The sequence below is a fragment of the Coenobita brevimanus genome, chromosome 1 (assembly GCF_032717465.1).
Source record: "Coenobita brevimanus isolate Jiangsu-jjx chromosome 1, ASM3271746v2, whole genome shotgun sequence".
Classification (NCBI taxonomy): Eukaryota; Metazoa; Arthropoda; class Malacostraca; order Decapoda; family Coenobitidae; genus Coenobita; species Coenobita brevimanus.
The window spans coordinates 67,008,339-67,035,280 of NC_136954.1; the positions used below are offsets into that span (position 1 = coordinate 67,008,339).

Genomic DNA, 26,942 nt, shown 5'->3' on the forward strand with positions numbered 1-26,942 from the left:
AAGTGGTTGGAAGAAGTACAGGGAGCTGTTGCCTCTCCTGACAATGACAGGGCTCCCCCTCTGTGCTAAGGGATCTTTGTATGCGGCACATGTTAGGAGTGTAATGCTGTATGATAGTGAGACCTGGGCAGTAAAAGAAGAGGAGACTCCCAGGCTCAAACGTACAGAAATGGCAATGATTAGGTGAATGCACAGGGCATCCCTGAGTGCAGGGCCTGGGGGGACTAGGTTTATGATGGAAGAGTTAAGAGTTAGGATGGGACTGGAGTGTGCTGGTGTTGTGATAAGGATGGGTAGACTGAGATGGTTTGGGCATGTGGAGAGGATGGGTGATGATAATTGGGTGCAGAAAGTGAAAAGTGTTGATGTTAGGGGTAGGGTGGCAAGAGGAAGAAAAAGACCTGGGACAAGGGCACTGAATGTGACCTCAGCGACATGGGACTAAATAGGGAAGCTGCCAGAGATTGAGCAGTGTGGAGATCCACCATTAGGTGACCAAAGCTGATGCATGCAAGCATGTTGGAACCTTCAAAAATGAAACAAACACATGGAAATAACAAGTTAACAATAGAGTCAGAATGCCATGCATAATTTTAAACAGCCATTGGATAGAAGGATTATAGGATGCAGTGCAGTAAACTGTAACTCACTTTAAAATCATGTTACATACCTTTCAAAACAGCAATAATTACATACTGTAAACTGTACAGTACAGTAGCTTCCTAACACAATGTTGTACTATACTGCTATTCAAAGTAAAGTTAACAGGCAGAACCATTACATTCCCATTGGGGTGTACAGATCCAAGGCTAGACTATAAAATTTCAAAACCAGGCAGGAAACCATCCTACATTCCTGGTACAGTAGCATTAAATGATTGAAATGCCCGTAGTTGCATCCAAGAGATTTGGGCCACGAAATGCAGTAAAGGGCTGCCATTTTGACTGGTGGATTCTACCATAAGACCACCAGGTAAGTAACTGATTTAAAGGCAATGGGCTCTTTCTACATAAGGAGCATGTTGCGAGCAGATCTTATCTTACACAAATGAGCATGTCTTTAGTACTCATCTGGAACTTAACATTCATGTTATGTGGCATTAGCTGCAACTCCTAGCAAAGCTCCCTAAAACTAAATAAAATCCTTTTTTCATTTTTTTCTTTTCTTTTTAAATAACAGAAGAGGAAGGACAAAAAAAATAATAATAATAATCTGGAGACAGTTAAAATAAAAAAGGAATGTCAACTGACTCAGGGGTTATTCACAAAGGCTTCAAATTTTTGGTATGTTAATGAATCAGTTCAGATACAGAGGTGATCAAAAACTGAAATCTTGAAATAATAACAGCATTTTAGGGTCTAAATGCTACTGTTAACTCTGTCTCAAGGTTGAGACAGTTCTAATATATGAAGTCTGACTGAAAAGTATCAGACCTTTAGCAGGTAAAAAAAAAAAAAATAAAAAAAATACTGAGTTGAGACGTTAATCCCCTTCAAAGTATGTCCCTTGTGAGTCAACATACTTAGCCCTGCGGTCCTTCCACTGCGGGAAACAATTGTAAAATCAGTTTTGGGGGTCGCCAACAAGATCTTCACCACATCTGTCTTTATCTCACTTGTGTCCTCAAATCTAGAACCCTTCAGTGGTATCTTCAGTTTAGGAACTAACCAAAAGCCACAGGGAGCTATATCAAGAAAGTAGTGAGCCTGCCAGACCTGTGTGACATTGTGTTTGACCAAAAAATCCTGGCTGATTGGGGGAAGAGTCAGCTGGAGCATTGTTGTGGTAGATCTGCCAGTCCTCCACCTCCTACAACTCTTGTCTCTTACGAAACTCTGAATTCCGTAGGCAATGGGTTACTCCCAAGTAGTACTTTTTAATGATTGTTTGGCCTTCTGGAATGCACTCATAATGAACATTACCCTAGTAGTCGAAAATAAAACTGTTAGCATGAGCTTCCCCTTGCTCTGAATAGCGTATCACCCTTAGCTTCACTGTCTAAAACCTGCTAAATCTTCCTGACAGTTTCAGATTGTGTGTCACCAGGTTTTTTACAAAATTTGATGCAATGATGCTGCTTGATTCACTTGGTCATTGCGACATAAACCGAAAATGCGACGAGCAAGAACACATCCTCAAACACATGCTGCTCAGCAGTGACTGGGCTGGGCAACAGCACTGAACATGTTCAGGCAAGCACACACCAATTCAAGGGCACACTCCACTGAATCGTGTCCTCTTGCTCCAACTAGTTTATGAGAAAAAAATACATTCTGATACTCTTCAATCAGACCTTGTATATATTCTATTCCAGCTAAAGCCAGACATTTCTATTCAGTTGAAAAGTACGATAATCAATGAGGCCTGAGTGTTAATATTGATACCACTAACCCTCTCATTTTCAGGATAACTCTAGTACTGTATTCTACTCCAGATAAAACTGGATGGTTTTATTCTGCTGAGTCATGTGTGCCTCTCATGGTTAAGATAACTCAAGTACTGTATTCTGCTCCAAATAATACAGGTACTGGATGTTTATATTTGGCACAGTGAGTCATACAAGCCTGAGTGTTAATCAATCCATCCATCCATCATCTAATCCTACGTTGCCCCATGAGGAGAGTAGGAGCCCAGGGCTAGGCAAGTTGGTCCTGGCATTTAAGATGAGTGTTAATGCTGACACTATTAACCCTCTTTTGACTGAGACAATTCTAGTATTCTATTCCACTTGATGACAGAAGCTTTTATTCAGCAGCGAGTGAATCACTGAAGCCTAGGGAATAAAACTGACTGAGAGGACACACAAATTTATTTGACAACCACAATTAGCCTAGGGAATTAAAGTGACTCAGGGAACACACAAATTTTTTTACAACTACAATTAACTCCAGTGCAAATGTCTTTTATCTGGTAAAACCATTACAATACTTACTTATCTCTTATATTACAGTAAGAAACATTTTAAAAATAAATGTTTCTGAACATATTACTCATCTGTATCTGCATCACCCAATATGATATCCAATGTAGGATCAGATCTCCAGAGAAGGAGTGCTGCAAGTTAATCAAGCTTACTAAGTATGCATCAGGAAGGGTGTCTGATGTGAGAGTAGTGTATGTCAAAGATGATGTATTGTAATGGCTATGTTTATGTATTTCTGAGTCTGTATGTCATCAGCATCAATTAAGAGCCCCCACAAACTCCTGAAAGTTACAAGTGTTCGCCACATCATTAAACAGCGTGGGGTCACTACGTGCTCAGAGCTGGTGTACCTTCCATTATAAAAATTCCTATCAGGATTATTACTCACGCATAAAGTACTATACCAATATTATATTCATCTTTGATATTTTAGTGATAAACTAGATGAGATATACCCTGAAAAGTTCTTCACAGTATTCACTAAAAGCCATTGTGTGTGTATGCATTCAGTAAACACACACAACAGCAATACTCTCATACAGTTTCCAAAGATTGTAACTTTTCATTTGGCAAATCCTGACATGATTCTATCCATTACACACTTAGTAATATTAAGAACTGTACAGCAAAAATCGTGCAGGGCCGAGATCAGCAACCCAAATTTTTAAAGGCATGGTATTCCTCTTGCTTAGAGGAAACATCTCATTTCTGCTGCAGTCCATTTTTCCTCATATATTTTGGCTGCAGAGCAGACCATGGGACTATATTTTCCGGATTCATCAGCTGATTTCAAAAGGTGTGGGCATCATGTGTGGTGTATCAGCACCGCCCTGGGCCCCTGGTGGTGAGCACACAAACTACGCGGCGCTGCCCATGAGAAAGCACCTCCATATGAGCTCAGTGGGTTTATACAATCTTTGGCTGTTTAAGTATCACACTTCCTTCATTTGCTATGTAAGATACAATTTTGTTATACCCATTTGCCATTTTTCCTTGCAGATGTACATCCGACACCTAAAAACATGACAGTGATCGATACTCAGGCAACATACAGTATTAATAATTACATGTAGACTGTCCCTAAACTGAGAGAGATGCAAATGACAACCTTCCAATTCTATTATATTTTGATAAGCCATTTTTTCTCCCGTATTATATGTAGATAAATCAATAAATATATAATTTTCGGTAAAATAACACACAAATTGTATAACAGAGGATAATATCAAGTTGACCACACTTATGCATTTTACATTAAGTTATCTGGCGAGCGGTGGCCTCTTTTTCCGGTTTGTGGGGGCTCTAACTGACAAGGTGCAAAAATAAACAGCTTCTGAAGGGACATACTACCTACCCCCTCATTAAAAGTCTGTCTTAGCCTGTGTTTTGAATTCCTCAAGACCCATGTACATCAGGAGGTGAATGCAATAACCACAGTCCATTTGGCCTCATATCACCAATAGCAATACTCTCCACCATTCATCTCAAAAACTGACAAATGGCTAAAGCCAATCCAACATAAATACCAATGGCCTAAAAATAATACATAATCACAGAGGAAAAAGGACTAGAAAAGAATATCAAAGCTTTACGACATTAAAATAAATCACATCTCTCCATTTCATCATCTCCGAAATGCCCAAATGAAGTAGCTATGACAAAACTACTTCCAGGCTATAATGTCCAAACATGTTTTTCACCCTGTCAATCACACTCTCTCATTTTCTCGCATTCATAAATGTCCTGCTCAATTTCCTCCACCCAAACTACAAGTCTTCCTCCTCCAATGTTACCCTTGATTATACCTCCATAGACCTATGGAGGTATAATCAAGGGTAACTCCCAGGTACAGTATATTATTTAAGAGTAGATCTTGATTTCACAGAATGATAGGTTATTCATCCATCCATCCATCCATCCAACATCCAATCCTACGTTGCCCCATGAGGAGTGTAGGAGCCCGGGGCTAGGCAGCTGGTCCTGACATTTAAGATGAGAGTGACCAACCTCGCTCATCCCTGAGTGGCATTACATGAGCAATAAACCCCAACCATCCCTTGGATATAAACCTTCACCGGCTCAATCCGACTGGAGCACCCTAATTACCCACTAAACAAAATGAAGAAATTACTGTATACCCACATACTGAAGCTGTGTTTATCATCAAGATACATTGGTTCAATTTACAATGAACACAGCTTCAAATGTGGATCTAATTTCTTCTCATATTTAGGTATACTCTCTGAATATATTTATCAGTATACCACTTCAAAGTACACCTCTCCATTCATTCAACAACGCAACAAACATCTCACTCTCAAAGCACTTTCATCCATATCAAAGTTTTCGTAGCAGCTCTTTACTTATGACATCATTCTCAGACAGTATCTCAAAGTGTACTAAAAAAGTAATTTCTACAATCCATAACCAACTGTTCTTCATATATATCCTAGGTTACACTACCATTTCAACCTGTATATTATACAGGTTGAAGAAGTACTTTCACATTCAGTATGGTCCTCATTACCTACACATTAACCAATCTCCTTTCCTTTGAAAACATTAACCAATATGTCTGATCTATTTTTTAAAAATGTATAAAAAATTCTGTATGCCTTCTTCTTGAGAACTCATTGACTGGGGAGGGTAATGGTCTGGCAATACAATTTCAGGCTACTTTGTCTTTCCATGCTTCTCTTATTTTTGCAGCCACTCCTCTTCCTCACTGTTCTCTCACTAACATACATATCCTGTAACTTTCATATCGTATAACTTTCTGAGCCACAAGTTATATCCTGTATCCTTACATGGCTGCTACAGCCAATGGAACTCAAGCTTGCAAGAGAACTAAAAAATATAATGTCCACTTTAACTCATCATATAACTGCCACTCTCCACCTTGAATGCTGAGCTATAGTAAGAGCTTACACCAGTAAGTAGTGCTGGTCACACTGGTGCGATGCAGAGGCACCATATTGTCTTATTCTACTTTCGAGTTCTGTGACATAACCTTAAAAAAATTAAAAATCTCAGCCAACTTAAGGCAGACAAAATACAGGAGGAAAAAAAAAAGTGGAGGGGTTTAGAACATCCATTACTTCTTTATTTTCTAACCTACATTCTTTCCCTTTACAAGTTTTGGTTACATGATTATGTTATTCAACATAAATGAAGTAGAAGTTTCTAGCAATAATGGTTTTCACAACAGAGCAGAAAGTTAAAACCATTCACCTCTTGGGAGCTGCAGCAGTGGGGATTCTTTGGGCTTCTGATGGCTGAGTCTAACACAACAGCAATGCGCTTGCATCTTTGTGACTGATGCAAGACATCCACTATTGCCCTCATGTATGTACCCTGAACTCACTGCAGAACCAATGAAGGTCCATGACATATGATTTGGTCTCTCACCAGATTTGGGCACTTTTGACTTTTGGCTCTGTAGTGAAAACCATTTTCGCAGGACACTTCTACTTCACTTAAGCTGGCCAGCATAATCCAATCACCAAAACCTGAAAAGGAAAAAGGCACAGGATAGAAAACAAAAGAAATAACAGACATTTAAAATCTTTTCACTTAAAAATAAACTGTTTAGTCAGCATATGGTACTGTATGAAGAAAATACAAAAAAAAAACTTTCGCTACTGTTAAGCAAAGTAGTTACACAGAGCTTCTTCACACAATTACTACTGACTATTCACTAAACTATTAAACCAGGATGATGAACCACTATGATTTAACACTAACCCACACCTACTACTGTCAACCCCACCACCATCAACCTAACCCTACTGCACACTAATATACTGTGTCTAATACTGTATATACAGCAATTATGATCCAGAAACAATAAAAGTAACACAGAACTATCAAAGGACGTCCAGTGAAATGAGCCACATATTAAGTCAAACATGCAAATCCTCACACTTCCCACAGGCAATGGCCATCCACATCATATGCTTCACTTCATTAACCTCTTCAGACCAGTAATGCCCTTAGCATTTTTTTTATATTACTATATTCATTCTTCCTACACACTGAGCCAGTTTGGCCATGTGGAGAGGATGAAGAGTGAGAGACTGACGAGAGGAGTGGATGTGAGTGAGGTGGAGGGGGGGAAAGGGAAGGGGAGGCCAAGGATGAGATGGAGGGATGGAGTGGAGAGGTATATGAGAGAGGGGGGTGTGAGCTGGGAGAAGGGCAGTGAAATGGCGGGGGAAAGGGCGACATGGAGGCGATTTGTTTGAGGCCACTCCTTACAGGATTAAGGCATCTGGCAATAGATAGATTCTTCCTATCACAAACGAATTTACCCAGTTTCAATTTTCCAGCTGGTGCGGATGGATATACTGTGGTCACATTCAATAAATGAAAGACTGTTCTGACTAGCAATACTAAAAGGAACCAAAAAGTACATTGTTAATTATGATTATTCCAATGAGATCAGTTACTGAAAACAAAACAAGACTTTCTGTATTTATGGGTTGATGTAACATGATTGAACTACAAAAAGAAAAATAAATAATAATAATAATAAAAATCTAAAAATGGGTTAATGCTCCTTACTGGAGTCTTCTCTTATATTACTGTATTTATATATTAGGTGGTAGGTTGGGGCACATACCGTCCACTCACTTGATGTAGTGCTGCTCTCAGGTGCTGCCCTTTCCTCTCTTCCTTCACTCTTTCCTCTTCCTTCTGTCTATGGGTGACTCTACACTGTGTGACAAGCCAAACTGTTTCCTGTACATGGGAAACCATTTGCCACGCTAGATGGTAACCATATAACCAAATTATGGCACCTGGTGGTTTAGTGTGTAATAAAGGCGCTATAAGCGGATTTAACAGGTGCAGGTTAACATCCAAGGGATGGTTGGGGTCTGTTGCTCACCTAATGCCACTCAGAGATGAGTGAGGCTGGTCACTCTCATCTTAAATGTCAGGACCAACTTGCCTAGCCCTGGGCTCCTACTCTCCTCATGGGGCAACACTGGATTAGACAGAGAAGGATTGTGGAGGGTTCTGCACATGTATGGTGTAGGTGGTAAGCTATTAGGTGCCACCAAGAGTTTTTATGATGGTAGTGAAACATGTCTAAGAGTACATGGGCATCTAAGTGAATGGTTCACAATCGGTGTGCAACAAGGTTGTGTGATGTCTCCATGACTGTTCAATATATACATGGATGGAGCAATGAGAGAAGTAAAAACATGAGTAATGGAGAGAGGGATGGCACTGGTAATGAATGGTGATGGATGGAATATATCAAATTTGTTGCATGCCAATAATGCAGTACTACTTGCAAATACCAGAAAAGAACTTGGCTTTGCTGATGTCTGTAAGTGTCGTGCCTTGAAAGTAAATGCACAAAAGAGTAAAGTGATGGTTACTGAGAGAGAAGGTGACTCCCAGTGTGATGTTACAGTGAATGGAGAGAGACTGGAATTGCTGAGAGAGTTCAAACACCTGGGTACAGTGATTGAAAAGAGAGGAAAATGTACAAAAGAAGTGGAAAGTAAAGTGACACAATGAAGGACAGTAGCTGGTGCTATGAAGACCTTGATAAGAAGCAGTGACTTGAGTGTTGCAGCTGCACGAGGCTTACATGAAGGAGCATTAGTGCCAACACATGGATGTGAGACTATGGTGTGGCATGAAAATGAAAAGTCAAGAGTAAGAGCAGTGGAGATGGGACTGCTGAGGAATGTTTATGAAGTACAGAGAGTGGACAGGATATGAAATAATGTGATTTCGTGAAAGATGGATGTCTGTGAACACCAGAATCAAAGAAAGTGCACTGAGATGGTATGGTCATATGGAGAGAATTGATAACAACAAAGTGGTGAAAAAGGTATATCTGAGCGAATCTGAAGGAGGGAGGCGAGGTAGGCCAAGGAAAAGGTGGAGGGATATAGTGGATGAGCGTGTGGGGAAAAGAGGTATGGAAGTCGGTGAGGTTAGGGGACTGACGAGATCAAGCTGACTGGATGAATGTTGTGAGAAAAAATGCATGATCGGGGATTTGGCACCCCCTTTTTACACGACAGCGTCCTGATAGACTCTATCGGATACGTTCATGTGAAACTACAGAATGTGGTAGTAGCAGTAGTAGTTGTTCCCTAGGCAGTCTGGCTGAATAGCCCCGTGTCCCTAAGGAGGGCCACGGTAGAGACCAGGCTTTCCCACAGAGCTCTCAAGGAATGTATGTTGTGTTGTTGGCACAGGCAATTGTGTGCAATGCAGTTTTCCAAATGTGCTTAATAGTACAGTATAGGGTGCTGTGTTACATCCTGGACAGGCATCAGCAACAGAGTCATCCAGCCTCTTCTGATAACTCAAGAGGGCTGGATGATGCCCACATCTCAGCCTGGCCAGCTGGACCCTGTCCTAACAAGTGAGGTAGGATTCAAAAGGATGGATATTAGAAGCCCATGCATGCAGCTGTGTGTTGTCTGTAAGTGACTGAATGGAGTAGCAAGTAATATGAGCAAGGATATGCTTCTGGAAGCTGGTTTGAGGCAGGGGAGAGGGGAGAGATGACAGTATTTGTGTATGATATCGTGTGCTGGGTGTTGTTTTGATGTTCCTTGGTGTGTGTGGATGTGCTGCCATGTAATGCAGTGGATGGTGTGGGTCTGTGGAGGCTGTGGCATGAATTTGTGTCCCTCTCATGTCTAGATGATTCTTGACTTTGAGGACTTTGGTTTCTTGATGTTGATGGTCTGTAGGTGTAGTAGTTGTGCTGTCTGTGATTACTTTTAGGGCTTTGTTCTGTATGGTCTGTAGAGTGTTGTGGTGTGTTTTAATGGGGTTAGAAGCCCAAGCAAGGATTGCATAGTTCATCTCTGAATGTATGTACTGCTTGTATACTGTGGTGGTTGCTTCTTTGTTGTGTCTGAATGTTGTATGGGCAAGTGACCTTAGGCTGTTGCACTGGTGTTAATTTATTTTAAATGTTTGTGATGTGTTGTTTAAATGACACTGATGTACTGTATGTTACACCAAGGATTTTATCTGTGTGTGTGTGTGTGTGTGTGTGTGTGTGTGTGTGTGTGTGTGTGTGTGTGTGTGTGTGTGGTAGGGGAGTGTTGTTTATGGTGAGGTGAATTTGCTCTTTGGGACGGCGGAACATTTTTGACTGATATTCTAATAGTGTCTTCTGGTAAGAATATGACACTTCCTCTTATAAAACCCAGCAACCCAGTCCTTCCATGGTAGGTTGTTGTCAAAAGGCACAACCATCCTGGCTATTCTGTCCAGATGTACTTTGATGAAATTCCTCAGCTCCTTGGAGTCAAATGCCAGGCCATGGTCTTCAAGAGTTGCTACATTTTGGGGTATTGTTTCTTCCTCTTCCCTTGTTAGCGAGGTGGTATGTCCTGGTCGACAAATGTGCAACCCTTCAGTTGTGGCCTTCTCTCTGTCTAAGATTGTGCTGCGAGACATTTTAAACTTGATGGCAGCTTTGCGAACAGTCAACCGTCCATCCAGAACAGCTTGAACAGCTGCATTAAGGTTCTCTTGAGAGGAATTCTTAAACTTGGCAACCCTCTCTGTAACTCTCTTCTTGTAAATTCTTACCATCAGTAGACAGATAAATGAGAAAAAAAGGCCCTTGTAAGTTCCATGCAGGTGCAAGGCTGAATAAACTGAAAATGCTTCAGCAAATGTCACTGTATGAAGCAGCCTCGGACTTTTATGTATTTTTTTTCGGAGGGTAATTATTGATATAAATTAACCCCTAAAAGACAGATGTCCACATACGCTGTCCGAGGGTATTAGGGCCAAAAAGACGGGTGTCTGCATATGCGGTCAGGCCCCCCCAAACCCACCCCACACCCCTGCCACCGCAATCACACACCACGTCATCCACCCCCACCCTCACCCCCCTGCCATCTCCCCACCATCCCACCCCAAACCCCAACCACCTCCCAACTCCTTCCAATTACCCCTACCACCCCTAACCCCCACCATCCCCAATCTCACCCTCCACCCCCCACAACCCCCACTATCCCCCACCCTCTACCACCCACCCCCCCTACTCCCACCATCCCCAACCCACTACTTACCCTCACCCACCCCCTACATCCCCCAAACCACCCCTACCATCCCCAACCCACTACTTACTCTTCCCTACCCCCACACCCCAAACCCCCCACATTCCCCACACCACCCCATCCTTCCAACCCCCACTACCACCCCCACCCTTTTCCCCCCACACACCCCTCCCCACCTCCCAAATCCCACCCCCACCTCCATCCTACCCCTCACACCCCTCCCCGCACCACCCCACAACCCTCCACCCCTCTACACACATCACCACCACCTCCCACAAACCCCCCGACATCACATCTGCCGATTATACCCGTCTTGAGCGTATGTCAAAATATTCCAATGCCTGTCTTTTAGGGGTTAATATAGTAATGGGTACACAAACCTTAATAGTCTATAAACCTAAAAAAAATAATTTGGTTGTCTTTATGTCTGGTATCTGCACCTTAATATTTTCTCACCAATTCTGCAGGAAAAACAATGCCATAAGAACAAAGTGATAATAACAAAAGAAAAAGGGACTAAAATAAAGAGTAGAAAAATAACAACTCCACTGAATTAAAGTACAAAGCATACAGCATCGCTGAAAAAGAAATTGAACATGTAAGTGAATATTTTTCATAAATTAAAGAAAAAAACATGCGACCAGCAGCCAGCTGTCCGAAATAGCCCCATCTGACGGTACACTTTATATTCTTGCACAGCCAACCCATGCCATCACTTATTTTCTTCATTCCTCTCCATTTTTCACTGACACCTCTAACATTCAACAAATGTATCCAGGTAGAAATATCAGCCAGATAAAGTACTGGTATGATGGTTTCTTATCAACATAATGATGGAAGACAAAATGGTTAAACAGGTACTGCACATAACACAAAGTTATGATGAAAGTATTGTAGCGCACTTCATGCTTTAAGGGGTCCACACAAAACTGATCATAATTCATGCATGAAGAATAATAAAAATTCTAAAACTTCAACAAGGAAGAACTAGAGCGAACATCTTTTTTCAACTTACATACAATAGGATTAAACAATCTTTGTACTTGCACAACCACTAGGAGAAAACAAAGGTCTTTACATTATGCAGTAGTTCTGATGGAGAGTGAGAAGTGTAAAACGTCTTTGCAAAGTCTAAGTTATTTGCAGATCACTTAAAATCCTATACATTTCATTTATATATTAACTACTTATTCCTGAAGAGCTTTATGCATTCTTCAGTATTGCTGCTCAGATTTTTTGCAGAGAAAATATTATATTTCCATTTGTGGTACATAATCTATGATAAAACCACAAAATGAACCTGCTTCAAAGCTGGATCTTCTAACTTGGTGCTTGTCCTCCATTCTCCACCACAAAGTACAGATTAGGGTCCTGAACCTGCGCATTGGAGAGCATAATAAACACCTGTCCTCCAGTGTTCCTGACTCCTTCATTTCCACACTCAATACTAACTCCCCCTGGTCTGACATTGGTGAGAGTCCCTTCACTACCTCGTACTACTATGAAATCTTGTGCAATGCTAACGGGACGGGACAGAGTATTTGGAAAGATATCAGGTGACTGTGAAGCATGCAACTGCACTTCACAATTCTCAATGTCCCTTAACGTTTCCTGAAGCATCACTGCTGTTGTTGTGTTTTCAATTCCTCGGTCATTTTGTGCTGAAACATTTTTTCTTGAATTCTCTTCCTGTACATTGCTAACGGTTGCTTCGGCAGAGTCTGTTTCTTGAGATCTGAGACAGAGACGTGGAGCAGAAGATACAGTATCTGATGATGAGGGTGGAGGGGCTGACGTAAATGGAGTCTGAGTACTGGAGTCTACACATTCATAAGTACTGTTAGATTCCACCGCTGCAGCCACAGCCTCCTCAAACACATCTGAGGCTGTTTTAAGTGGGGCAGAGGGAGTCAATCGGGTAACCTTAATTTCACCTTTTACAACAGTTTTCCTTAATTTTATTTGCTGCAGATGCCTAGATTCCTCCTTTGGGTGTGCTTTTCTGCGATGGATCCTAAGAGCACTGTGGTTGCGGAAACTGGTCTTACAATATGCACATTTGAAAGGTTTCTCACCTGTGTGAAGTTTGCGGTGAACTGTGTAATGATGAGGGAGACTAAAACTGGCTCCACACACTTCACACACATAGTTTCTTATGCCTGTGTGTTTCACCATGTGCCTTTTGAGTGTACTGCTGCTACGAAATCCATGGCCACAGGTAGAACATTTATAGGGCTTCTCTAAACTATGAACACGCAAATGTCTTTTGAAGGAGCTGTTGACAGAAAATTCTTGGCCACACACTTCACACCTATAATGCTTCTCTCCAGTATGAATGACTAAGTGCTTTTTTAAATCAGCTTGTCTGCGTGTTACATACAGACATGAGTCACATGAGTATGTTTTAGCATTTGCCTCATGACTCTCCACATGGTAGCGAAAGCCCCCAGAGGAGCTAAATTTCTTGCCACAGTATTCACAGATATACCTGCACTCTACCTTATCCTTGCTGGGTAATACAGGTACTTTCTTTTTATCCACTGTTTCCTTGCTGCAAGATCCTGAGGTTTTTGAGCTTTTTTTCTGGCTTCGTTTAATCTTTATCTCCTTGGCTAAAATCTCCACCTTCTCCTTCACATTGCCCTTTGCCTTCTGTGTAAGTTTCCGCTTCCTTTGGCTATGAGACTGCTCTGTGGATATGTTTGTAAACATCTCCACAGTTTTCCGGCCATGAGTTTTGCACTTTTTATTAGGCTTCTCGTTAATTCTTTTATTACTGTATACTTTGAGTTTTGGGGGGATATCTTTAGCTATCATATGTTGTGATACACTGTTCATAGTTTGATCTTTACTGGATGGCAATGAAACACTAGAATCAGCAACAGATTGACTAGAGTCCTCTAACAACGTCTCACTGACACCAAACTTAAGTCTAACTTTTGCATTCTTAACATCACTCTCTAAATCATGGCATTTAGTCAAGTGAGAGGAAAAGGAAGATGAGAAGAACACATCTCTATCAGGTACAGGGGTACTAATGCTTTCTCTTGAATCAGAATTCTGCAGTCTGTCATTACCTGATTCTACTACAGTTTTCCTCTCAACAGAGTGAGCTGCTTCTTCACTTACATCTGATTTTTCACCCAGGAGGTTTGGACTAGCTAAAAGATCATCAATGCCTCCCCTTTCCAGTGTAAGTGAATGCCTTAAATCTTCAAAATCAATACAAGATTTTTCAGAAAATATGTCCCTCTCACAAATGTAACCACTTTCTTTCTTGACACATGTCATATCACTAGTGCAATCCATGCTTGACATATTTTCATTATCTAGTCTCTCATCAGCTGAGTCAGTATGACCTTCACTCTTATTTCCTGACTCTGTTGCATCTTGTGCACACTCCATTCCAAAACTGACGAGTCTTTCAATAATGGAGTTTCTTTTGTTTCCACCACCTGAGCCTGAAATATCTAGAGCTAAGTTTTTGTCTACTTTCTGTATTATTTTACCAATAGGCTTTAATAAACTACACTGTTTTCTCTGTACACTAGCTGACTTGCTGTACTTTGCACCCTGACTGATGATGTGCACCTTATCTCGGTTGATGTGAGATCGAACTTTAATGCTTACCAAGCTACACTTGGTTCCAATGAATTCCAAAGATGTATTGCATCCCCAAGGCACAAAAACTCCTTGACAGATCAAGCATAGGTCACAATACCAATATGACACCCCAAGACTATGACATAAATGGCAGTCTAGGCAAGCAAAACTAGAACAGTCACATTCCAAACTGCCAAAACTACCATGGATGTTGTTTATTTTCACTGGACTTTCAAATGAACATTCATCAAGCATTGTGTGGAGCTCATTTTCAGATTCATATTCTGGTGAGTCCAAGTTGTCTTTTCCTTGTTTGCTGTTATTTAACCTCTGAACACAATGTAAAGGAGTATTTCCTGTTTCCATAAAACTAGTTTGGTTTATATCATTACCTGACTTGTTATAATGAGAAGTTCCTAAATCAAAATAACCACTGCTTAAAAAATCCACTGATTCTGCTGATTCACAGACATGCTTATCCTTTGGCAATACAGACTGATTATAATTTTCAGTATGGCTCATTGGTTTTGGTAACAGAGGCTGGGTCAATTCCTGAGACAGACGGTCCTGCCAAGCATTATCATCACCTTGGGCAGGTAGTGGGTGTTGGTGTGACTTTGATGGATGAGTTAGTTTGGCTACGTCCACTCCACTCTCTTGGCCCTGGAAGTAAACAGGCCTTATAAATCATTTTGTTGCACAATTTCAGGGGACAGTAAGAAAAATCCACATCTTATCCAACAACTCTCCAAGACATTCCAATGTCATAAAAACATTTCTAATGCAATACATGGCAATCAATATGAAGTTAAATCCATGGAAAAAAATAAATAAAAAATCTTATATCCAGTGATTAGTCCGGGAGTTTTATATATTCAGCATAAAAGATATGCTAGCAGTACCGCCAAGAAACATAATTTAACAATACAATTTGACTTTTTTCAAGAGGCACTCTGCTTTTAATACTCCCACTAATGCTGTATTCTTATAATTTTATTGAAGAGAACCAAAATAATCTTCTTGTGGAAATTCATATTCTCTCCCCAATGAGTCATTTTCCACTGGAAATGTATGTGAGTTGTTGAAGTGGCTGAGTATAATACTTTGAAGCTACTGCTTGACTGTCTAGATACATGTGATGGTCAAAATGAATATACCAAGAAACTAATCCATCAATGTCACATTTCCAACTTTAATGAGTTTTAATATAATGCTTGTGTTCTGGCTGTAATAGATTAAAACTGCTCTGTTACTTGCCACGTTGTGTGGGGCTGAGCAATAACCCTGAAGTATTGTGACCGAAATGCTTCAATTTGATTGTGCCTTGGATAATGTTAAATTTGCATTGAACAGTGTCAGCAGAGTTCAACGGAAAAATGCTTTAGTAAATCCACCCCCAGTACTGTATTCTATCTATCTATCTATCTATCTATTGCCAGATGCCATAATCCCATAAGGGGTGGCCCTCTGACTTTGAGTTATTGGTTTTACGGGGAGGGGCACTAACCCTCCACTAACCCACTCGTTGACACGTAGGAAGCACATATGGGTTGGTTATATAGTTATCACCCAGCGTGCGGATATTTAAGACCGTTTATGTTATATCCACCCGCGGATATTTAAAATCGTGTATGTTAAAAACGTGGATGTTAAGGGATAACTGTATGCATTTGAGGCAAAACTACCATACAATAAAATTTCTTCAATTCACAAAATATCACAAATATAGTAAAAAAAAAAAATCCATAAGCTATGCCAAGTGCTTAATACTGTACACACTGACACTAATACGGTACAAGCACACAGTATAATCTTGAATTTCGACGGAGGTCGGTTCATCGACTCCCGCGCAAAATTTAAAACGTCAATACACCTGTATTTAAACTGAACTTCTTATGGAGAAAATTAGCACGGTTCTGCAGCTGGCCAACCTTGGCTTTTAAAACCTCCTTTTTTCACATACAAACCCAAGTTAATGCATAGTAATAATTGAATATAGCCTAAATAAGTATTCCACACTACTTTACTCACCAAAACAGGAGGTTCTGGGTGGCTTGGTGGGGTTAGGTAGTTTAATTGGATGTACCTGGCCTCTCCAACAAAACCACATCCAATCCAAATACTCCACAATCTTGGCCTTGTCCGCCAGGCTATATCTGACATACCTCTGGCCTTTCCGATAATCTCTCTTCTCCTTTAGGGCTGCTTTAGAAGGCCCTTGCTGTTGCCCTCAGCAACACTTGTACTTGGTCGTTGCTCCACGCTTAGGTTGTACTGAGGTGTACAGTAAAGCAGTGTACAGCGAAAACTTGTTGAAATCGAAACGAAAGCACCTGTTGCGCTGTTTACGGCAAACACGTGCCTGAAAGCTAAGTGGCGTCTGTAGAGGGCTGTGCAGTCACAAAATGACTGCTGCCAAGTGGAAATCGGCTTGTGTCGGAGTTTTTCTCACCTCGCAGTGCATCCAAATCGGTGACTTTTGAGTCAAAATTGGCGACGGGGTAGCACTAAATATGCCATCAAAACCTGAATCATCGAAATGGAAACCGTCGAAATTCAAGCTTATAATGTAATACTGTAGCTTCTGTTGTAACAATTGGGTGTCTTCCCCCCCCCCCAACTTTTTTTTAAACCACATTAATTTCTTATCCACATTCTGAAAAGCTGTAACAAGAACCTTAACTGAGAATAAGACTGAAGTGCCAACATATCTGGAAAGGCTGACAGAAGCTGGGACTGATATAAAAGTGAAGGCAGTATTTGTACTCGTACAAGACAGTCCTTCTAATGTTTAAATTATTCTTAACTTTGAATATATTTAATGGCCAAGGAATCCAAATTTGTGATGGCTGACTATGATTATATAACTACACTTGCTTCAAACTCAATATTGTTACATATTTTGTCACTACTTCAAAGAACTGAAGCAAGACAGTGAGGTAGTGATAGTTCAATCTTTGAACCTGAGTGGCCCTTCCTAAGTAGAACAAAACTGTTTGGAGGCAGCTCCAACATAATATAAGTTTTCATCACAGTTTATGTTTCAAGACCACTGACCATGTTAGCATGTGTAGGTCCCATAACCTGACTGCAGATCTCCATGTGTTATGATCTTGATCCATTCCATTGCTATACTTATGGAGGCTTCCAGGAAGAGCCTCACCCCAAGTCTTTGTTGGTCTGCCTCCGGGTAATCTTCCCTCTACACTCACACCTGCAACCCTCCTCTGCGACTCATTTTCCTCTCAGCTCTTAAAATGTTCACACTATTTTAAGTTGCTTGTTTTCAAATCTCTGATATTCATCACCTAAGGACTGGGTGAGGATACTGTTTATGCCACATGTTTCTTGCAGCACATTATTTTCTGTCACTCAAAGAAATCCTACTCCTCCATCTCAATACTCTCATTTCCTAACTCACCCATATCAATATTTTCATTTCACAGTGTCCACTCAGCATGTATCCGTTTCTCTAATAGGTCAAATTTCGCTGCCATAGCTACAGCTTAACATTTTTCTCATATGTTTTGCAGAAAAAAGAGCTCCTTCACAGGTAGGAAAGGCAATAGTACTCAAAATTTCATTCATTCTCTTCTTTTTCTAGCAATGATGCTAGCCTCTGCTCCTTTTCCAGCACTCCACATGGAGATAAAGGATATGTATAGAATGTATAGAGGTAAACTACTACTTTTACTTACACAACTTTGAGAATCTTCCAGGGAAAATAAAATACATACTAAGGAAAAAATATATTACAATCATGAAAAACTTTATGTAAAAAATGGATGTTAATCAAAATCTAATAAGGAAATGACTTTGATCAAGGATGAACTGTTCAAAATAGGGAACACAGACAGATGCTTAGCACAGTACAGGAAGAGACATAAATAACATTGAAAAAACAAAAAATCTAAATCCCCTTACCTCAAGCTCACTGTCATTGTTCTGTTCATGGCCATCCTCAGCTCTGGTGGCTCCTCCCATACCTCGCCCCCGTCCTCTTGCCCGGCCTCGTCCACGCCCCCCACTCTCCTCGCGTCCCCGCCAACCTCGTCCCCTCCCCCGCCGCCTAGCTGAGCTCTGTGACATCTGCACACACCGCAGGCAACGTGGCTTCAGCATCTGTCAAAGGAGGAAAATACAGTAATGGATTGAAAAGAAGAGCACAGGCAGTCCTCAGTATGTCAAGGACGTGCTCTCTGGACCCTACCTCATCCCAAGTTGGGGCTGGAAAGGTTTGGATGATGATAATGATGTGCTTCTATTAATGCTGGGAGGTCCACAAAGCAGGGAGAGCACCTCTGCTCCTTGAAACAGCACACAGTATAAAAGTGCATTGTCACGCAACAATCAAATGTCCACATGTTATCGCTTCTTTCTAGTACAGCCCTGTTACAAGACTTTACAGGTACAGTATTTTCAGTCTTTCATGTACACAACTGACTGATCTGGGAACAGTCCCCCCTCAGTCTGTGTTCATATGCAGCTGACCATCAGTCTTAAATTCAGTGTGTCTTGACATCATAAATGATGCTTGGTTTTGGCATTTTCATCCATCCTGGAAAAGGGTAAATTTCTTATAAAGAGGAATTACTGCTAGCATGTGTGTAAAAGCCTAATACTGGTCTTTGTACCTTGTCAGTGCGAGGATACTTCAGCCTCAGCCTCTGAACAGTCTCCAGGAATTTGGTGCGAACATCTGTCTTGGATTCTGCCAAGGTCTGCTGAAGCTCATCAATTATGTCGAGAAGGTGATAACATGCCTTGCAGACAATCTGAAATGTGGATAAATCTACTAAATTAAACAATACAGGTGTGGTAATGAGAAGTGTAATGAGGTACTTGGACACATACAGTATTCAGAATATACTGGAATGTATAAACAATGCTGAAGACTGCTGCTGCCACTGCTGTTGCTGCAGCCCCAGGCTAATCTGGATGTCAACCAAAAGGACTATAGGCAAAAGCTACCCTCCAATACCAGTCCACCATCCCTCTTCTGGGGGATAGGAAGGGGGTTCAGAGACACTGATATTATTATAGCCCTGAAGGGTATGATAAGGAAAGTGAATAATGTATTGATGAAATGCAGTTTGGGTTTATGCCTGGAAAAAGGAACACTGACGCAATATTCACTGTCCAGCCACATCACCAAAAATATACAGTACATGAAGGAAGAGGAAATTATGCTATGCTTCTGTTGACTTGGAGAAGGCCTTTGACACAGTTCTCAGGGAGGTGGTGAAGTGGGCAATGAGAAAGCTTGGGATCAAGGAGCAGCTGGTTAAATTGGTTATGGCAATGTACGGAGGTGCTCACCCCCAGGTGAGTAAACAGAGGTTTGAATAAGTTTTCCGTGAATACTGGCATGCATCAGGGGTCAGTCTTGAGCCTCTTATTGTTTGTCATGGTGTATGAGGCTCTCTCACGTGCCTTCAGAACTGGACTCCCGCGGGAGATGCTGAATGCCAATGACTTGGTGTTGACTGCGAAGACTGAGAGGGAGGCAGAGGAAAGATTTGGGAGTGAAGAGATGGAATGGGGCACTAGGGTTTGACAGTAATTGCAAATAAAATGAATGTGATGACATCTAGGGCTTGTGGTGGTACTGTCAAAGAAGAGGGAGTATGGCCTTGTGCAGTTTGCCAAAAGGGTGTGGGAAGTAACCCTATCTTGTGCAGTGTTTATGATACCTGGGTGCATAAGAGATGCAATGGTATTAGAGGTAGGCTGCAAAATAATGCTGAACTTGTGTGTGCGGTGTGCTGGGAAGAGCATGTAGAGACTGATGGGAGAAAAGAATGATCTTGTTGGAGAGCCACCCGAGTGTGTGGAATTCTTCTATTTGGAGGACATGTTATGTGCTGGAGGTAGGGTAAGGAGTGGTTGGAGGAAGCTCAGGGAACTCCTGCCTCTCCTAATATCGAGAGGACTCTCTCTCCATGCTATGGGGTATTTGTATGCAGTATGTGTTTGAAGTGTAACCCTATACTGTAGTGTGGCCTGGGCAGGGGATATTCATAGGCTTAAGTATACATAAATGATAATGATGAGATGGATATGTAGTGCATCCTTAAATGAAAGACTGGGGGGGGCGGCAGGGTTAGGCCTGTGACTGAAGAGAGGTAGGATGAGAGGCCTGCGACTAAAGAGAGGTAGGAAGAGACTTTGATGTGTAAGTGCTGTGATAAAGAGGGCTAGACTGAGATGGTTCAGGAAAGTTGAAAGGATGGAAGATGACAAATGGATGCAGGTGGGAGGTGTGAATGCTGAAGGTAGGGTTGCCAAGGGGCAGATTTAAAAAAAAAAAAAAAAAAAAAAAAAAAAAAAAAAAAAAAAAAAAAAAAAAAGAGAGAGAGAGAGAGAGAGAGAGAGAGAGAGAGGAGGGCAGGGATGAGGTTACAAAGTATGACATCAGGATCAAAGGACTAATAAGAAGACTGCCAGAGATCGAGCTGTGTGGAGAGCTGCCATCAGATGACCAAGGCCGACACATGCAAGCATGTTGGAGCCTTTATACATGAAATGACACGCAACGAGTTATACTGCCAAAACCACATGAAGGTGACCCCCCTGCGCATCAGTTGATTGGTGCTGGAGAGGGATGCCAACATGTGGTGGCACAGTTAATAATTGGTAGCTCTGCTGTCTGGTTAAACATATGTCTTTCAGCTCCCTCCCTATTCCTTGAAAGCAGGATGATTACAAGGCATACTCAGATGGGTCCCGGCCATGGAAGCAATAATCATTCCAGGAAAAATCAAAGTAATACTGCCTGAGGGCCTCTCAATCAGCAGCTCCAAAGTGCCACAGACGACGTTTCTTTGAAGGGTCCGCAAGCTGTACCATAGCGATACGACAGGTAAAAGTAACAAGGTTATGATCGGAGGAGCCCAAAGGAGAGAAAAGATTAACAGTGTAAGCAGAAGGATTAGTTGTAAGGAAGAGGTCAAGTATGTTGGAGCTCTCTCCAAGGCAGTCAGGGATACGGGTAGGGTGCTGTACAAGCTGCTCTAGGTCATTAAAGATAGAAAAGATGAAGGCTTGTTCACCAGGTGGATCAGTGAAAGGAGAGGGGAGCCAAAGGTGGTGGTGTTCTCCTAGAATGGAGATTTACGAGAATGGGGAAATGGATAGAATTTCTTCTATCGTAGAAGTAAGATAGTCAAAGAATTTTTGACAGTCAGCAGAATTACGAGATAAGTAAACAGTGCAGACATATTTAGTCAGAGAATGACAGGAACGCCAAAGCCAGGGAGTAGAGAATTCAGAAGAATCAAGTTCAGGAACACGAGAGCAAGATAAGTACAGTAGTTGCGTACATATACGCAACATGCACCTTTGGCTTTGAAAGGAGTATAGAGAAAGTAGGAGGATACAGAAAAGGGTTTACTGTCAGTTGCCTCAGCTGAGTCTCAGTAAGGAAGAGAAGATGGGGTTTAGTGGAGGAGAGGTGGTGTTCAACAAACAGAAAGTTAGAAGAAAAGCCGCGAATGATGCAGAAATGAAGAAGTGAGTCAAACATGGGATCCAGGTAGCTCAAAGAGTCGTCACCGGGAAAGGGGCGGATGGTGGGCATTTATTGTCCCCCCCCCCCCTGGGGACTCTGAGGCATTGTTGTAGTGTGCCATTTTACTTTTTTTTTTATTTTGAAAAGGAAGTGTAGTGCGTACTGTGCACGCAGTTTTGTGTTGATAGAGAAACTTGTATTGGAGAGCATGCTGGCCTACTCTCTGTTACTGAAACACTGAAAAAGTTAAGGGTGGTTGGGGTTTAGTGCTTACGCAATGCCATGCAGGGATGAGCGAGGCTGATCACTCTCATTTTAAATGTCAGGACCAACTTGCCTACCCCGGGCTCCTATTCTCCTCAGGGGGCAACATGGGATTGGATGATGGACGAATGGATGGATGTGAGAGGAACCACAATATACAGTACTAAAGTTGGGGCTTAACCGTACAAAAGAATGTGAAACGCATGGCCTATTACTCAATGGTTTCAGGTTAAAATGCAGAGAAACTCTCATAGTACTTATTTTACATCCTTAATCAACAATGCTGAAGGAAAAATGTCCCATAAAATAAAAACTCACAGATAATGGTAATGTCGAAATCATGAGTGCCATCAAATCAGAAAAATAAACAACTAAAAATATATTATTATCCACATTTAATTCTCTATGTGGGATGATATTTACACAGGAAAACCCGTGAGTGCTGTAAGCAAGATGGATCGGCAACATGATACTACAGCCTGTCAGTGCAGGAAGACTATTGTTCTTTATTTAGCAAATATTCCAGCAAGACGAATATCCTGGCAACTAAACATCAAGAAGAGGAAAGTTAACAGATAAACATTACAGAGAGAGGGAGAACAATCTGCCAAATGGAGCCCCTCACAGCAGAGGACCAAAACCAAGGACAAATTATTGCATATGCCCAAGAGCAACTCCTAACTACCTGTGTTGCTATTAAGAAGGAAATTAATCTGCTGGTATTCAGTTAAGTTTGTGAAACCAGTGCAACTGTTGAGGGAATATTGGTCATTTATTCACATGATGAAAATTCAACATGTAATACAATGTGTAGGGCAGCTTCATGAAAGAACTAAAGAAGTAAAGGGCGATAGTCAACTTCATGAAAGAACTAAAAAAGTAGAGGGTGATAGTCAAAAGCAAGAGTGCGACAATGAAGAGAACTAAAGATGAAAAGAATTTCATTATAAAAAAAAAGTGGGGGGGGGGTGATCATGACAAAGGCTGAGACACACCCACTCACATCCATGGCATGATAATGACTGACTGACATTAGGCCCAGCATGCAGTGTTACCAAAGGAAAATTGTAGAAATCTGCTAGATCGGTCTCAAAAGTGGTAAAAAAACACACCAGACTGAGGGAAATAATTGAGGAAAAAAAAAAGCTAGACGGGACTTTCAAAGAACGCGAGATACAAAGAAGATATCTTAATTTTTACCAGCTAGATTGCTTTTAAAACCTCTAAATTTAATTTTAAAAATTGTTACATTGGTAATACTGCTGGAATGAGTCATGGTGATAAGTGGGAATATGCCAGATGTCACTTTTTATTTAATTGTTGTTACTGACCCCTCCAAAAATAAATAAACGCTAAACTTAGGTGGGGGCGCTCACCATCCACTCACCCGATGTAGTGCTGTTCATGCGTGTCTGCCCTTTTCTCTCCTCCTCCTTTCTTTCCTTCCTTCCCCTTCTGACTTTACTTCATTCTTTCCTCGTCCTTCTGCCTACGGGTGACTTTACACTCCCTCTTTTGTCTTTCTTTCCTTCATTCTTTCCTCTTCCTTCTGCCTTTGGGTGCCTCTACACTGAGTGACAAGCCAAATGGTTTCCTGTACACCAGGAAACCATTTACTACACTGGGTGGTAACCATATAACCAAATTTTGGCGCCAGGTGGTTTAGTGGGTAATTACGGCAATCCAATCGAATTGAGCAGGTGAAGGTTTATTTCCAAGAGGTGGCTGGGCTTTACTGCTCACGTAATGCCACTCAGGGAAGAGTGAGGCTAGTCACTCTCATCTTAAATGTCAGGACCAACTTGCCTAGCCCTGGGCTCCTACACTCCTCAAGGGGAAACGTAGGATAAGATGATGGATGGATGGATGGCAAAACTAATATTTTTGCAAGATTAGTTTTTTTACACCATAAATAATGTTTGCAGGACAGGCAAAGGCTGTTTCCGTCTCCTAACTCCCAATCAAAAGAACGTTGCCAGACCCAAGGAATTTTGTCCAAAACTTAAAGATAGCATGTCATCACTTGTTTGGGCAATCATACAGTAAGTGTGAATTACCAAGCAATAGTGAAACTCAAAATGTCTTCACAACCTGTGAATGAAGACTGTTCTCCTCCAGCTTGTATCCCAAAACATCTGTGAGAAGAACAATGAGTGGTGCATGTGAGTGATTCATTGATGCACGGACAGACTCAAAGTTCTTATCAGACACAGCATCACAACAGACGAAGCACAGCCGACTGCGGTCCATTATCACAGCTTCCACTTGCGGCTGCGACCCTTCACCCTGTGGAAAAAGAGGCAGTGCACAATGAGATGAAGAATATAGGCTGTCCTTGTTAAGATATATATATAAATTCAGACAACTGGTACAGTAACACAGGAGAAACTGTCAAATCACCCTAATGGGTAGTAATAGAAGCTTTACATTGACATCTACTGTCAACCAAAGTCAAATCCACCCATTCATCATTAAATAAAGTACAGAAATCCATCAGTAGCAGTGGCCACAAGCTTGGTTACTCAATCTGTGGGGTGGATGTGGATGTGGATGTAGTTGAGAAGATTAGGAGAAATACACTGAGGTGGTTGGACATGTGGAGAGAATGGAGAATGAAGGACTGACTAAGATGGTGTATGTAGGTGAAGTGGAGGGAGGGAGAGGGAGGAGAAGACCAAGGATGATGTGGATGGATGGAGTTGAAAGGTATATGAGGGAGGGGGGAGTAAGTTGGGGGGAGAGTAGCCAAATAGTGGGTGACAGAGCAACTTTGAGGTGTTTTGTCTGCAGCCACCCTTTGCAGGATTAGGGCGTCGGGCTATATATAGATAGACAGACAGAATTAGTCAGGCTTCGGTATATGTAAGTTTGGCATGAAATAAATCAAGAATAAAGAACTAAAAGGTATACCCTGTTTTGCGATGATGATGTCAAAGTTCACTTATACAACACTTAAGATGGCAGAATATGACAATCCCATGCATACATGGAGCCTCCCGCACTCGCTGACTGTCAGATGTTTGAGCCATGATGGCCACCCAATGTTTACTTTCATTGTGATGGTCTCCCTTTCATTACGTTCATGCATGTAAGGCCACTAAAACATCGCCGGTATCACCAAATACCAGTGTATGTGTGCAATACAGTACACCCTTGCCTCAATGTAATGTATTTTGGATTTATCGAATGCCTCTGAACCCACCAAAATTTCATCGGCTATACCAAATTAGGGTCGATAAATGGGTCATTATGGTGTACAATAAATGTGTTTTTATATTTACAGAACAGGACTAGAATGTAATACAGTAAACTCTCAACTATCCTATGTAATTCAGCTAAGTCCTACACTGGTTATACTGCATTAAAATACCAGATATTGCATAGTACCCCCCATCTGCTTAATATCCGATGTCGAGCCGGATACTGTGTTACTATCCGTCTCGAACCTCTATCCTTAAAACTTTACTATAAGGATGAAAATTATGCATAAAATACAAAAAAGTAATGATACAATACAGTAATATAGCACTGGCTGGCTACCATATACAAGCCAGTTGATGCACCTCAACACCGGATATTGCATAATTTTGCCGGATATTGCTTTAATAGAGCTGAGCCAGCAGCATTGGATAATGCGTTGGGCAGGATATTGCAGCAATGGATAATTGACTGTTTACTGCATTGTAATCATTTATTTTCAATCATGTGTCTGACTTCCAACCTGGGGGATGACCCTCACATTTATCAAACTTTCAGTTTTTCAAACAAAACTTCCCCCCAAACTGTTCAATATAGCAAGGGTTCACCGTTTTAAGTGGAATGATAACTTTTTGGTGTGTGAAATACTGAAACCTGTGACTTGGAAATCACGTCAGGCGTGGATGCTTCCCCCAAGTGGAAAGCATGGCACTACTGAAGGCACTGAGGGCAAGCCTAAAAGGGCGATTTTTTTTTTTTAGATTTTAGGTGATACAATCTTCTGCCCCCTTCCTCTGCCCAATGAACCCATGCTATGTTGACCTTGGTATATGATAAATTATTATGAAATAAGCTTCACTTGACGTAAACCCACTGCATACCGAGGTGTGACTGTAAGCCACACATTACTAGCAAACCATGGAATTTCAGTGTAACTCATCTCATACCTGATTTTCCACAACAGCCTGAATAAAAGTGGATGTAGCAGCAGCAGGGGTGTTTACAGCACCATCCTCTGTGCCTACAAAGGAGGGGGCTGAGGCTGAGCAGAGGGCTGGGGCAGGGGGTGAGAAGCCTTCATACACCACCTCTGGGGAGTCATTGGTTCCCTCATCCCACTTCTCAGCCATCTGGTGAGAAAAATGTCAGCTGCAAACATTTTTTCTCTGAGGTCAAGAATATGCTAAGCTACATTATTCTGAGCTTAAATGAATACATTTGGCCTGGTTAGTTAGTCACCCAAAGTTGGACACTGGTGTACTAAGTGGGTTAGCTAAGATTAGAACTAGTTCATACTGGCAATTTTATTTAACTTGGAGAGACTTTCTGAAATGGACAAGTCACATACAACCTTCATTTACCCCTGGTATGAAATACATAATGCTGCTGT

General features: G+C 41.4%; 1 protein-coding gene across 2 annotated transcripts in view; it reads right to left on the minus strand.

The window, feature by feature from the left end:
* LOC145407901 (uncharacterized) overlaps positions 1-26,942 on the minus strand; it is a 50,122-nt gene that overhangs the window by 20,321 nt on the left and 2,859 nt on the right. The window contains exons 2-5 of one of the 2 annotated variants that reach the window (XM_080278771.1): positions 26,500-26,682; positions 24,446-24,640; positions 19,215-19,355; positions 18,505-18,702 (exon numbers count right to left, since the gene is read on the minus strand). In XM_080278771.1, the coding sequence (XP_080134897.1) occupies positions 18,505-18,702; positions 19,215-19,355; positions 24,446-24,640; positions 26,500-26,682 (717 nt within the window). The remainder of the gene's footprint in view (positions 1-18,504; positions 18,703-19,214; positions 19,356-24,445; positions 24,641-26,499; positions 26,683-26,942) is intronic. The other variant, XM_080278826.1, reaches the window with a different exon arrangement.